The sequence below is a fragment of the Benincasa hispida genome, chromosome 5 (assembly GCF_027475165.1).
Source record: "Benincasa hispida cultivar pf3 chromosome 5, pf3_genome.v1.1, whole genome shotgun sequence".
NCBI classification, from domain to species: domain Eukaryota; kingdom Viridiplantae; phylum Streptophyta; class Magnoliopsida; order Cucurbitales; family Cucurbitaceae; genus Benincasa; species Benincasa hispida.
The window spans coordinates 23,002,150-23,017,129 of record NC_143482.1 but is presented as its reverse complement, the minus strand read 5'-3'; the positions used below and the strand labels follow the sequence as shown (position 1 = coordinate 23,017,129).

Here is a 14,980-nt window from a genome sequence, read left to right as displayed (position 1 = left end):
GTGTTCGAATTGCAAGAGATATCACTTTGGGCGCTGCTATGGAGGGAAAATGTATAGCTGTGGCGAGGTTGGTTTCTATAAATGGAACTACCCCCAACTAGGAAAGGAGGACTCCGACAAGGGAAAAGCCCCCACAGAGTAAATAGATGTGTATTATTTTTCTGTTATAAATGTTCTGTAGAAACTTCCTCTTTATAATAGGTTATTGTGATTATAAATACTTGTTAACAAAACCTGTTGTTTGCTGAAATGTGTGATAGCTAGATGGGATCAAGTCGGGAAAGAAACCCATTGTGCAGGAGATGTGAGAGGTATCACCCAGGGAGTCCTTAAAAGGGACGGATAAATGTTACATCTGTACGCAGGCAAGGCATAAAGGAAAGCAATGCCTAGAGTTCCAACGTTTCCTCTATCATTGAGACCCAACCCTTGATGCAACCAGGAAATTTTCCCTGTCGTAGTTGCCATAGGAACCATCAGAGGGACCAGAAAGGGAGAAAAGGTATGTGCCTGAAATGTGAGCAACCCGGCCACCAGTGCAAGGATTGCCCAACCAATAACCCTGACAGTAGGTCAGGAGAAAATAAACCATGGATGGACTACTGGTATTGAGGGGAGGGGTACTCGGAGAAGGAAATGATGTACATTTTGAATAAAACAGGGTGATGAAATAAGAATGTAACACAAACCGTAAATAAATAAAAAGAATGTTTGTTTTTGTTGCTTTAAATTTCGAGGAAAATTTTTTTTTTTTAGGGGAAGATAAATGTAAAACGCATAGCCCATTTTCCCCTATTAGCATAAAATAAAAAGAAGAATTAAATCCTAGGGTAAGAATAGGAAATGACTATAAGAGATAAAAAGGAATGGAATACTTTGGGATTTAAACCCTAAGTAGTGAAGATGTGGTAAAGTAAAATCCTCTTAGATAATTGACTAAGTGTTTAGGTGTGCGTTGTCCATAAGGTTTTGGGCAAAGTGAGAAGTGTAACACATGCCTTGGAGGTTAGATCAACATATTGGGCAAAGGATGTATTGAAGGATGGTAGGCGGTTGAAGGATGGCACGAGGGCTAGAGGGCGGCATGCATCGAGCCGGCTCGACCAGACGGCCAGCTATGCGTCGAGTAGCCTCGACCATCCATGTATCGAGTAGCCTCGGCTGAATGCCCAGGCATGTATCGAGCAGCCTCGGCCAGACGCCAAGCGATGCGTCGAAGCCCCTCGTCCAGCGATGCGTCAAAGCCCCTCGCCCAGCGGTGCGTCGTAGTGCCTCGCCCAGCCATGCGTCGAAGCGCCTCACCCATGGGTCGAGTGACCAAGCGAGCCCGTGAGTGGGCCTAACTACTGTGCCAAGCGAACGATGCAAGCGCCCATGCGTCGAGCAGCCAAGCGGACGATGTGTCGATGGCAGCACCCATCCGTTGGGTGGACGAGCAAGCCCTGTCGAGCGATGCATCGATGCCAATCTGCCGGCCAAGCGCCCATGCCATGTGGCCTATGTGAGCAATGCGTTGATGTTAAGCCATGCGTTGAAGCCGTGCGACCTTGCTATGCGTTGTAGGTTGGTGATGGCTTACACTTGGGATGCATTGGACATAGGCCATGCGTTAGACTAGGATTGGATGCATGGTGTTGGCTCTTGCGATGGTTAAGGGTTGCGATGGTGCTATGTTGGAAATTAAGGGAAACTAAGGATTTCTATGCCTTAGAATCATACTAGGTGTTGAGGATCAACTATGCATTCTAAGTATCTATGCGTTGATACCTTAGGCTAGTTGTATGCATTAAGAATCACCCTAGTGAACGCATATTGAAGGGAATGAACGCATAAGTAGGCTGAGCTCATAAGGGAGACGTCGTCCTAACATGTGGCTCGTTGAGAATAAATCTTCAGTCTTAAGGAATTGAGGTGGAGGCTTGAGAAGACATCAAAATTTAGTCTCATGCATTGGCATTTTAGAAGAGAGACATCCAACACTTGCATGGCTCAAACCTTGCATTGGTAGACACCTCGAGCAAGAAGTGGAAGGGGCTATAGGTTGGCAAACTTTAAGAATAACACATGGAAGAGTGGGTGTGAAGCTTGGAAGGCTTTTGGACGCCTATAAAAGGAGGGATACCCCACTCCAACCTACACACCATGTGTTTTCTCAAAGAGCATAAAGAGAGGAAAAATAAAAAGAGAGAAAAATTAAGTGTGGGTCGGAGATTCCAGCAAGGACGCAGAGGAGCCAAACTGTCTGGACAACAGCGAAAGGCCAACTTCAAACCACTAGTTTTCCTAAACCACTCGTGCAAATCAAGTGATTCTTGGATCAAAAGTTTGTAAATTAAGTATAGTTTCTATGTGTGGCCTCAGTAAAATGCTAATTCTAAGGCTTTCAAAATTAAGGATAGATAATCCTTAAAGTGGGGTGGTTAGAGGGCCGATGGGTCTAGTTTCTGAGCCCATGATAAGAGGAGCTATATGCACATAGACTGGTATTATTGTTATGATATTGTATGTTAAACATCTACTGTGTGTGTAGGTGGATTCGTGATAGCGTCATGCTTTTCTGGAGGTTCACTTGGAAACCTCATGTTTGTTGTGGAAGATTTATATTTGTGTTACCACTCACTGAGCTTTGTAAAAGCTCATAGTTTTTCTCTATGTTTACCTTTTAGGTAGCTGACGAGTCAAGGTTGCGGTATTGATTAAGGTCTGCTACAATTTGAAAAATAGCTGTAAATAAGACTGATTAGTGGGATAGGTTTTCCATATGTATTTTATAAATTGAACTTGTAAACTAGTTTCTATTAAAAGCATGTAATATTTTTCCGTTGTGAATATACTAAAAGACTAGTAGCTGAACTAAAGTAGTAACAGATTATATCAAGCATCACCGTGGGCTCAGGAGCACGGGCTTGGGGTAGGGTATGACAGTAGGTGAGGCAAATGTTGCTTCATCTTCTAAGCAGTTCCATCGAGGTTCGACATCAAGAACAAAGTTTGCACCTTCTACTTCTAACACTTCTAAGTGGAAGAAGAAGAAGGGTGGTATGGGGAAGGGGAAGGCACCTGCTAACCCACAGCCTATCGCCCAACGGGGTAGGCGACCAGTCCTCGTTAATAAAGGAAAGTGTTTCCATTGCAACAAGGATGGGCACTGGAAGCGAAATTTTCCTCGCTGGATAAAGGAGAAGAAGAAGGCTAAAGCCAAGGAAAAATAAGATAAATGTGATTTACTAGTTGTGGAAACATGTTTAATGGAGAACGAAGATTTTTTCTGGATTATTGACTCTAGGGCCACTAGTCATGTTTGTTCTTTTTTTTCAAGGGATTAGATCCTTGCAGCGGCTTGAGGCTAGAGAGATGACGATGCGAGTAGGCACTGGGCACGTGTCATCTCAAATGTGGCAGTGGGAGAGCTCCAATTGAATTTACAGAAGAAGTTTATCATTTTGAATGATGCATTTGTAGTTTCTGAGTTAAAGTGAAACTTAATTTCTATAAAGAGTCTGATACAATGTAAATATACTCTTCATGTTGAATTGAATAAAGTGTTTATTCTTAAACATGGAGTTGAGATTTGTTTAGCAAAACTTGAAAATAACTTATATGTTATAAGGCCGTTAGCAACAAATTCCCTCCATAACATAGAGATGTTTAAAATTATCGTAACTCAAAATAAATGACAAAAGGTTTCTCCAAAAGAAAATTTTCAACTTTGGCACCTTCGATTAGGACACATCAATCTCAATAGGATTGAGAGGTTAGTGAAGAATGGACTTCCAAATGAGTTGGAGGAAAATTCTTTATCGGTGTGAGAATCCTGCCTTGAAGGCAAGATGACTAAAAGACCTTTTACTGGAAAAGGTTATCGAGCTAAAGAGCCTCTAATGTTGGTGCATTAAGGCCTTTGTGGTCCATGAGTGTGCAACCTAGGGGAGGCTATGAGTATTTCATCATTTTTACTGATCATTACTCTCAGTATGAGTATGTTTATTTGAAGCAACGAAAGTTTGAATCTTTTGAAAAGTTCAGAAAGTTCAAGGATGAAGTTAAAAACGCATTGGATAGACAGATTAAAACACTTCAATCGGATCGGGATGGACAGCTTTTGGATTCGGAGTTCCAAAACTATATGATAGAACATGGATTCAGAGTTTTTGGAGAGTTCTTTTTTTTTAATTAAAACAAAAGTTTATGTGTGTATACGTTTGAACATGTTAATAATAATAACATTATATAAATTGTTGGAAATATATTTTATTCTTAAGTGAGTATAACTCAACATTAATTGGCATGTGCTTCAACTTTGAAGTCGAAATTTGTTGTATTTAAATCTCCTCATATTAAATACCCTTTTAACCCTCATTTTAACTTACTTGAAGACTTCCTAACTTGAAATCATTTTGCTAATCTCAAGTACTATTAGGGGTCGTTTGTTTGGTGGACATCCTAGCTTTTTATGGAGTGGACACCTGGATTATCATATTTGTTTTGTGGTATTGTGAAATGTCCCAACATCTAAAGATTATTAGGCATCGTAGAATGTCCAAACGGGAGGGCATCTGGAGAGTTTTAGATGCCCTCCTAAAATATGGACTTACCAGATTTTTTAGTTGAGAGCATCTCCATTTTACTTTTCTATCATTTTCTTTTATTTTATTTTATATATATATATATATATATATATATATATATATGTTTGTATATATACTAATCTTTATTTGCATTATATAATTAAAATAAATACTGTCAACCTTGTATATCATATATTTTTAGTTATATCGTAATTCTTATTATTTTTTAGTAATATATTCAAATTTAAATTTAAATTAATATTTATTTTATAAAAAAGCTCAAACTATGATATTTTGTTGAAAAAAATAACATATAAAAATAATATAAATTGTATTGATTTAAAAAACATCAAACTAAAAAAAAAACAAATATGTTATATAAGTTCAAATTATATCAAATTAATTATAAAGTAATAAATAGTCGTATGAGTATTCTTGGAACTTTATATTAATTTAAGACATTTTCAAGTAGAAATCCTACAAAACAAATATAGTTATCAAAATATTCCCAAATATCTGCAAAAATATTCCTACAACATAAACATGGTAATATAAAGATGGCAGATACATCTATAATTCCTAATATATATAATTTCGGACATCTAAGATTCTAGTTATCTACATCCCCAAAAAACAGATGGCCCCTTAGTATTTTCTCGTTGTATTTGTATTTTATTTGAAAAGTATGTCAAGTACCGTATTTGTGGAGTGGTCATGTGGTTTATGTCAGTATTCGTTTATGTCAAGTACTGTATTTATGGAGTGGTCATGCGATCGGTATTCGTTAATCCAAGCATAGTTTTAAGGATAAGATATCATTTGTAGGTTGATAATTCGATCCCACTCTCACAACTTTTAACATTAAAAGTTACTCGTGTTAATATTCTGTCAATTGATTGTGTATTTGTTTTAACTTAAGGATGTTGAAATTATAAGACCAAAGCCCTAATTTTGTCAATATTCAGTTCAATACAAATTTTGCTCTCCACTCTACAAATTTTATATGCATTACATACACATATAATTGAAACATACCATGTCCATTGAGATCAAATGTTTAAATTTTCTCCACCTCAACTTCTTGTACTAAAAAAAAACACATTAATTATATTTAAAAAAAATGAACTATATTAGTTCTTTGATGAGTACCAATTTAGGTTGTTAATTATATGTATTGCTATCCATGGATAAGAAAAATGGTCTAATTAGGGCTCATTAACTTCTAATTAGAGATCTACCCTATTGAACAATTGACTAGCGATTTTGGAAACCTTAGAATCATTTCTCTATCTAATAGTGAGAATATCTTACTGATGTAAGTTACACAGTTGAAAAAGAGTCAAACCACATACATTTTTCGACAACAGTGTAAAGCTATTCTTTCCTGGATCCACGTATTTATTAATGAAGTGTTCATTTTGGCTTACACCTCATTTATTGATCATAATAGAATAGATTTTATCTCAAACAAGTTCAACTCAATTTTCTTTATATTTTTCTGGCCATAGGTATGAGTCCATTATATCAAATTTGATATTTTGTAGTAAAATATTTCCAACAGAAAAGTCAACCCAACCCACGGTTGAGAATGCGACCAAAATCCCACATTGGTTAGATAAGAGGGGGATCATGGGTATATAAGTGAGAATAACTATCTTCATTGATATGTGGCCTTTTGGGGTGAAACAAAATATAGCTGTGTGTGAATATATATGCAAAGTCGATCAACATGAGTAAGAATGTTTTTTTTTTTTAAGGATAATTGTTGATTTGTTAATTAAAAAGATAAGATGATGTTTTAGGTCAAAGAGAGAACTTGCACATACAACACACATATTTCATTATCTTCTTCATTTGTGTTGTCTTTTTTGTGTTATTTATTTTTACGTGAACAACTACGACAACGATGACGATGACGACGACTTGTGTCGATTTTTATCTGTGATTTTATTAACTTCACCATGTGCATTTTTTTTTTTGTTTTCAATTTTATCTGTAATTTTTATCTCTATGTCTTACTGTATTAACAATTTCCTTCTAATTTTACGTGTTTTCATATTTGGGAAGTGATCATGAGTCGATTTTATATTGTGATAATAATAATAACTTGTGTCGACTTTTATCTATGATATATGAAATAAATAAATAAATATATGTGAAAACTATTCTGTTATTCATGAAAAAGACGTTAAAAAAATGCCGTATCCTTCCTTTTTTTATTATTATTTTCCCCTCATTTGTGTACCCGTTGATTAGTAGAAATATCTCATAGAGTCCGTATTCAATATATTAGTGATTGATATACCACATATAAAAATATATATTTTTTTAGAAAAATTATTTCAAAGGATAAAACTGTTGAAAATATTTATAAGATTATAGCAAAATTTTAGAACGATTAATGATAGACGTATCAATGTCTTTATCTATCAATGATACATTGATAGAAGTCTATTAGTGTCTATCAATGTCTATCATTGGTAATTATAAAATTTTATTATATTTTGTAAATATTTTGATTCATTTTTCTATATTTAAAAATAATCCATTTTGTATGTAACTAATACCATGAACTTAATTATATTAAGATGGATATCATATGTTCAATTTGAGTGAATTTCTTTTTTTTTTTTTTTTGGTTTATTTTAGTATGTTTTGATATTAAATTGTTTTTAGTCGATTAGTTCAATTTAAATTGTTTTATTTAAATTTTGAAGTTGTGTTATGTTTTTTTAATTTTATTTTGTAGGATATTTGTAACGGGTAGCCGTATACATTTGTAATTTTGCATCTATAGCACTTTTTTAAACATTTTGTGGGTATAGGAATATTTAACTTGTCCATTTTTTTTTCTTTTCATTTTCCAATTTTCCCTTCTTTCAATCTTATGTCTGCATTTGTGAGAAATTCTCGTTTCATTATTCTTCTTTTTTCCCTCTTTGTACCATTCATTCTTTTTCTTTTTCTTTTTTTTTTTTTCATTTCTTATTAATTTTTTTTGTGTGATTCCATCCACGTCGTTTTAATCTACACTAATGAAGAAGCTCATGATCTGAGTTTATTTTAACTCCCCAGTTCACTCCAATTCTACGTTTCATTCTCTTTTCTCTGTATTTTTTCCGACCCTCTCGCTCTTCTACTTTCATCCCATTTGATTGCTTCCGCTTCCACTTTTCTAGGTCCATTTTCGTTTTCTTCTCTCGGTTTGGGTTTTCTTCACCACCTCAAAGTGTGTATGTTTGATTGGACTTTCGAGATCTTTCTTCTTTTGTTTGCTGCGCCTCTAGGATTTCTATTGTTTATTTGTTATTGGTTTGACGTTGTAGTTTATTCTTGTTGTATTAGAATGATTAGTGTGTTCAGCGAGCAAACACTTGTTCATAAGTTTTCGAAAGCTCAAATAACTCACAATATTGTATTGAAAGTATCCTTTTTATTTGCTCATTCTTATGTAAAGCTGTGCATTGGCTACGGTCTCCTCATTGTTTAGAAGAGAAATTGCTTGATATATAAAACTAATTATTCTTACCTTCAATCACAGACTAAATAGAAGTCTATGAATTATTGGTTGAAAACCTTCCTATAAAAGTCGGGTCTAATCACTAATGTATGTAATAAAAGTCTATCAACAGTAACCTTTCTATAAGTTATAGACTCAAATCATTAATAGCAATTAAAAATTGAAACTTGGAAGGATTAAACACTTAATGTTATAAGTGATAAAAGTCTATCAGTATACTATTACTGATAAACTTATCAATGACTATAAATTTACTTAACACTTCACGTATCAATGATAGGAAGTTATTAATGTCCATCATTAATAGACTTTTATCACAAAGCATATAGTCTACTATTGATAGAAATCTATTAGTGATAAACCTTTCATAAATGATATTGTTCGTGTATTATGATCATATCACTGATACTAATATATGTGATATTCGTGTATGAATTATAGAACTTTAGATAGATATAAATGATATTCATATATTAATGTTATCCATGTATCTCTAATATTTGTTTAAACACGATAGATGTGTTGTTAAAAAAACTCTCCAAGCACGTACTAAATCCAAATTGGTGTCTCCTTTGCAAAAAACACAATGAAACTATGGAACACATTTTCATACAGTGTCAGTATGGCTTCTTCCCTCTGGATTACGATGGAAAATTTACTAGGCTGACACAAAAATTTCAACACTATTAAGGAGCTTTGTAAGAGCCTTAGCATATTGGGAAATACTTCCACTGGAGAGATCATTCTCTTTAATACAATCACTGCGATTCTATGGTCTCTATAGACTGAAAGAACTTAGATGATATCCATATATTGTTGAAATATATCAATGGTATAACTTAGGTAAATATAACTTATATCAATGATATTAGTGATATCGGTGATAGACTTAAAGTAGATACCGGTAACAGTCACTTATAACCTTCTCATTGATAAAGTTCTATAGATGCCTATCAATGATAATATTTGAAAGTTGATAGTTTCCTTTTAAAGTTGATAGTACTAATAGATGTCTGTCAGCGATAGCCGTTGATAGCTTTGAGTGTTAACTTTCAAAGTTGATAATCACCAATAGGAATCTATCAACTATAGTCATGTAGAAGTTTATCAATGATAGCTACTAATTGCTTTGAGTGTTAATCTTTCAAAGTTGATAGTTATTAATGATAGTCTACCAGTGATAGCGACTAATAACTTTCTATTATTGATAGCTTAATCTTTCAAAGTTAATAGGTTTATTTCAAAGTTAATAACCACTTATAAAAGTCTACCATGGATAGCCAATTTAGTTAATTTATTGTAAACCCAAAACTCTTTATTATTTTCTTAAATTAAATTAGGCTTTAATTGTCCATTTGGGGAATGCTAGTCTAAGTGTTGTTATAGTTTTTAAAGGAAAAAAAGATGTGTTAACTGTTTAAAAAGGGGAATAAATCTTCCAACTGTTAGCATGAAATTCAATAAAGGCATTGAGGTTGTCGGTATGAATGGGTAATGTTGTTTATTATTATTATTTTTATTTGTAATTAAAGGATGGCTAAGGATGAACTTAAATCAAGCTTAGAGAAACCAGAGGAGAAGGAGATGGAGGGTTGCTATGGAGAGTCTTGATCAGAAAGTTGATGAAAATTGAGGAAAACTAGAAGCTGGTCTGAAATTTGAGCAAAGCCGAGCAAGAAGAGGATTCTGGCGACTTTTGTGCTATTGAAGAGGCTCAAATTTGAAGGTAAGTTCGTTTAAAGATTTTCTAAGAGGTTTGTGGAAGTTATTTGTGTTTAAATTAGCTGAAAATGATGAACTGTGTAATGTCAATTGGGAAACATAGGTTCATGCTAAGGCTGTTGGCAGAGGTTGAAGAAGGTTGGTTGTTGGTGGGCACTCGACGCCTCGCTCATCTGTGCCTTGAGCGCGCACGCCAGCCACGCACACTCCACACTCACTGTGGGTGCAACAGCGCCCAACCGTGCGTCTAAGCAGCACCTGCCCCTCTAGGCTGTGTCGCACACACCGCACACCCTCAACACCCATTAGGCCACTCGACCCCCAGCCAGCATCTGCACGCCTTGCCTACGTGCACACTCGATGCCATGAGCGTGAGTTGCCGCCCACACCACCCGTCAGCCCGCCCGTGTGCATGTCCCAATGCCCACACCCTACCCTTGCGTGCGTCCAGCTGCCCATAAGCTTACCATTGGCTTATCTTGACTCCTTGTTGGTCATCAGTTTCACAAAGCAAAGATCTCGTAAGTTTAACTTTAATGAGGAAATACTCGCAAATCCAAGCTAGACATGCTTGTTCTTTTTATCCCATGCATCGATATTACCTAAAAGCGCCTTTATTGTCTTTTCTTATAACATCAATTACGAAGATGGACATCGAACTTGACTTTTAGAGAAGAAGATTATGTCAATTATTGTTGAGTTAAACCCAACCAAAAAATTGAACAATTATATCATAGGCAATTAAGTAAACCAAATAACAAAATAATGTAAAGGACAAGAAACGTTTCCACACTAATTAACCACTATATTAAAATTTGATGATACATTTGCATTTGAAAACACTTCTTTATTCTAATGGATAAGGGTTCTTATGTAGGCTGAAGCAATGGAACTAATGGCAATACCAACCCTTCAAACGAAAATAATATTAGGTTTGCCTATGCTAAGCAACTAGAAGGTTGAACAGGGCCAGAGGCAGTTCCTTGAGCATTTTCACATGAAGCTTGGGGAATTCCATTATTGTAAGTCAGCTTTATGTCATCCAACGCTAATCCAGTGCAAGGATTTGATGGGCTACAGTTAAAGTTGATGGCTACTTCAGTGGCCGATGTTCCATTCATGTCTTGGTATGTAACGTCGCTAATTTTAACTCCAGAAGCCTAGTCACACAAACAAGGAAACTCAAAATCAAAATGCTATCAATATTGAATGAACAATGTTATTTTTCAATTCTTTACCAAGTAAACTTGATTTACTGAGTCATTCTCAAAGAATCAAACCCTAAACTATCATAAGCTTTGAAATTTAAAACCTTCTCAAAATTATATTATAAAACAGAATGTAAATTAGTCTATAAATGATACGAAATTCAGCTAACAAAAACTAAGACCTCGATAATCATTCATTTTTATTTATTTATTTATTTATTTTTATTTTTTTGAAAATTAACTCTAGTAGTACCTCTTCCACCTCTAAAAATTTAGAAATCGAGTCAAGTTTTTAAAACTAAAAAAAAAATTGTTTTTTTATTTTTAGAATTTGGACTAAGAATTCAACTCTTTTATTTCAGAAATATACAAACTCTTATAAGAAATTGAGGGAAAATAGACTTCATTTTCAAAATCTAAATTATTATCAAACGAGACCTAAATTAAAATGAAGCAAAAAAAAGTCAAAATCTACTTAAACTCAAAGTTAACAACAAAGTGAAGCAAGAAAGAAGAATATTCAAACTAACCATAAAACACAACGATAACACATAAATCCAGTTGAGAATGCGATCAAGATTTTATGTTTGACTAATCAATGAACATATCATAATATATAAGTGAAGATACCAACTATCTCTTATAATATAAAGTCTTTGGAGTGAAACCAAATACAAAATTAATGATGAACAAAGTAGACAATTATCAATCACTTAAAGAGTTATATAAGCTAGAGTTACGTTTTCAAATGCGATTCATTACCCATCAAAATAAGTTAATTACATATAAAATTGAAAATTTAATGCAACTCATAGGAATTAATAAGAAAAAAAAAATACTCGAATGCAATCTAGGCTCAACCAGAAAAAATATATGAAAAGAATAATTTGTCACGTGGCACCTTATGATTAAGCACGTAAATGAGATACACAAAGATTGATGAAGTCGGAGAAACAAATAATTTACCTGACCGGGGCAGGATTCGTGATTTGGGCAGTAATTTTGATCAATGATGAGAGGGTTTTTGACATCATAAAAAACAATGTGTTGAAAAAGAACATTGGTAGCAAATCCGTCGCTTGGCCTTCCCCAAGACTTAATTCTGACTCCATTTTCAGTGCCTCTGAAAGTTGCTGTTGACACCGTCACGTTTTCCACTCCAGCCTCTTCCGCCTCCTTCCCCAAGCTCCCAATGCTACACTTATAACAACAAATCACTCTAATCTTCGAAAAAATTTCTACTACTCTCGTAGTCGATATTGGTTAAAACTACCATTCTCGTCTCGTCTCTTTATTTTGAAATTTATTCAATTTTAATCTCGTATTCTTTAAAAAAAAAATTTTAATTTAGTTTCTCAAAGTTAGTTGTTTCGAAATTTATTAAATAATAATAATAATGCAGGTGCATCTCTTGCCGCACTTATCTCCATACATCTCATCAAATTGTCCAAAACATAATTTAGCATGTGGTAATTTCTTATTTATTTTTAAAATATTTTAATTCTTCTTCCATGCGAGTGATGATATGAGATGTATAAATATGAATAGATCTTGAAAAGCACCTAAATATTATCCGAAATATAATATGTGAATATGCTTTCAAAATTTATAGTAAAAATACTAATAGGTAACAAAATATTTTTTAGAAAATAAATCATCACTACCAATCATGTTAGTTTATTGTCATTTGACCCCTACTTACCTGACTCCATGTCCAGGTCCACATGTAATATTTTCCATCCACAAGTTGGTAGTCCCAGGACCGATTGAGATGCAGTCGTCACCAGTGCCGATGCTCGAGTTCAAGATGGTCACGTTCAGTGATTGTTCGACATGGATGCCATCTGTGTTCGGACTATCGCCGGCATCCGAGACATTCATTCCTTGCACTAGCACATTTTGGCAACCATGCACCACGATATTGAACATTTGACTATTAACCGAAGATAGTCCACTGACCTTTACGTTTTGTGCATTGGAGATTAGAAGATTCTGCACGCATTCAAAACAATCAAGAACAATAATTAGTACAAATCGATCAATATTGCAAGTTCTTCCATGCATTGATTTTAAAAAAATTTGCATACCGTTGCTCCATCAGGGCAACTCTGCCCTGAATGCTTACAGTTCCATAACCCAATTCCTTGCCCATCAAGAACACCGCCAGAAATAGAAAGCCCATTTATGTCTTTAAATGATATCCAAGATTCAGTTTGAGCTAAAACTTGAATGTCTGAGGAAGCCATAAGAGTGCCATCGATGAGAATAGTAATAGCATTGTTCTTACAAGGCCCATTAAAGTTTCCACTTTGAACGTAGAACACGCCGTTTGGCACGTAAATGGTGGCCGGTACCGATGAGCTGCAAGCATTGGTCCATGCCGTTTGAAATGCAGGCGAGGAGTCGGTCTTGCCGTTCGGCTTGGCTCCAAGGCTAACGATATCGAATGTTAATCCAGTAGCCAAGTCATGGGTGAAAAACAGAAGGAGAAGGGAAAGAAGAAGCTGTAAGGTTCCAAGAACAGGCATTGTAAAAGAGTTTGTGATATGTTTGAGAGAAGAAAATTGGAAGGTAAGTGGTGGGAAAATGGAAGAGCTATGAAGTGATATTTATAGGTTAATGCTTCATGATTTATGATATGTTTGGAATCCATTTTCAAGTTTATAATTTTAAAAATAAGTAATTTTAGAAAAATTTGAATTGTTTGATAACCATTTAAAATAGTTTTTCAGGTGTATTTTAATCTTTTTTTTAACATTTTTTTCTCGAGTCAATCCAAACATGCCCTTAGCTTTTGCATGAAAGCAATTTTAAGGGAAAAGTTTAAGTCGTTTTGGGATTATAATTAATTTTAATCATAAGATTCAATTTGGAAATAGGATAGATTATAAATTTTGGTAAACTACATTATAGTAATTTATTTATAATAATTTGGAAGTGAATAGAACTTAGCATTAATTGGTATATGTGATTCCACTTTGAAGTTGAAAGTTGTATTCAAATAATGATAATAATAAATTACCATTTTACTTTACAACTTCCTAATTTAACAGATAAGATATTAATTACCATTTTAAAGATCAATAGATTCGACCTCACTCTTACCACTTTAATTTTAACATAAAATAAATTACTCATGTCAACATTCTATCCATTGATTATGTTCTTGTTTCAACTCAAAGATGTTGAATTTATAAGAACCAAAACCCCAAATTTTGCCTACAAATTTTCTAAAAGAATAAAAATTAATTTTTATGAAAATAATTTTATTATTGTTTTCAGGAATTTAATTTCAATACATCAATCTTTTTCGTCCACTCTACGAATTTTATATTATTAGATTATATAAAATTATCATATTAATTAGATTACATAAAATACCAAGAGCGAGAGAGGAAGAGATGTTGTAAAAAAATGAAATTTCGTATACAACTAAAGAAAGAGAATATCATACGAAACATATAATGAAAGTGAAACAAAAATGACAAACTTGAGTTTAAAGAAATCTAAATGTTACAGGAATGAGAAACAAGATGAAAGAACACAACAGAAAAGATCATTAAAAACATCTAAACCAAGAGATTAGATGATATAATCTCTTAAAAACACATGTTTTTTAACTCAAAAAAATATAATAGGACTAAAAAAACAAATAAGGATATTGAAGAAAGTTGTTATACTTGCAATTCATAAAAAATATTGGTATACACTAATTTATTAGCCGTAGAAGTAGTACGCACCTTAATTACCCTAATTATGTTAAACAAAAAACAATTATGTTGCGACACACTTTAGACCCATTTGCTAACCATTTGGATTTTTATTTTTTATTTTTGAAAGTTAAACCTATAGACACTATTTCCATCTCTAAATTTCTCCTTTTATCATCTACTTTTTACCAGTAATTTAAAAAATCAAGCCAAGTTTTGAAAATTAAAAACAGTAGTTTTTAAAAACGTATT

General features: G+C 33.8%; 1 protein-coding gene across 1 annotated transcript; it reads right to left on the bottom strand.

Moving 5' to 3' along the window:
- Positions 1-10,602: 10,602 nt before the first annotated feature.
- On the bottom strand, positions 10,603-13,588 carry LOC120077250 (polygalacturonase-like). The gene is made up of 4 exons (XM_039031146.2): positions 13,106-13,588; positions 12,721-13,010; positions 11,985-12,213; positions 10,603-10,970 (listed from the first exon to the last, which is right to left on the bottom strand). The coding sequence occupies exons 1-4, from the start codon at positions 13,544-13,546 to the stop codon at positions 10,749-10,751; spliced, it is 1,182 nt and encodes a 393-aa protein (XP_038887074.1). The 5' UTR covers positions 13,547-13,588; the 3' UTR covers positions 10,603-10,748.
- Between the last annotated feature and the right edge of the window lie 1,392 nt (positions 13,589-14,980).

Bases quoted from the DNA above. Each gene is read 5' to 3' on its own strand.
- LOC120077250 (XM_039031146.2), bottom strand. From the start codon at position 13,546: ATGCCTGTTCTTGGAACCTTACAGCTTCTTCTTTCCCTTCTCCTTCTG. The intron at 13,011-13,105 runs GTATGCAAATTT...GAATGCGTGCAG, and splicing joins GTTGCCCTGATGGAGCAACG to AATCTTCTAATCTCCAATGC. The intron at 12,214-12,720 runs GTAAGTAGGGGT...TTATAAGTGTAG, and splicing joins GGACCTGGACATGGAGTCAG to CATTGGGAGCTTGGGGAAGG.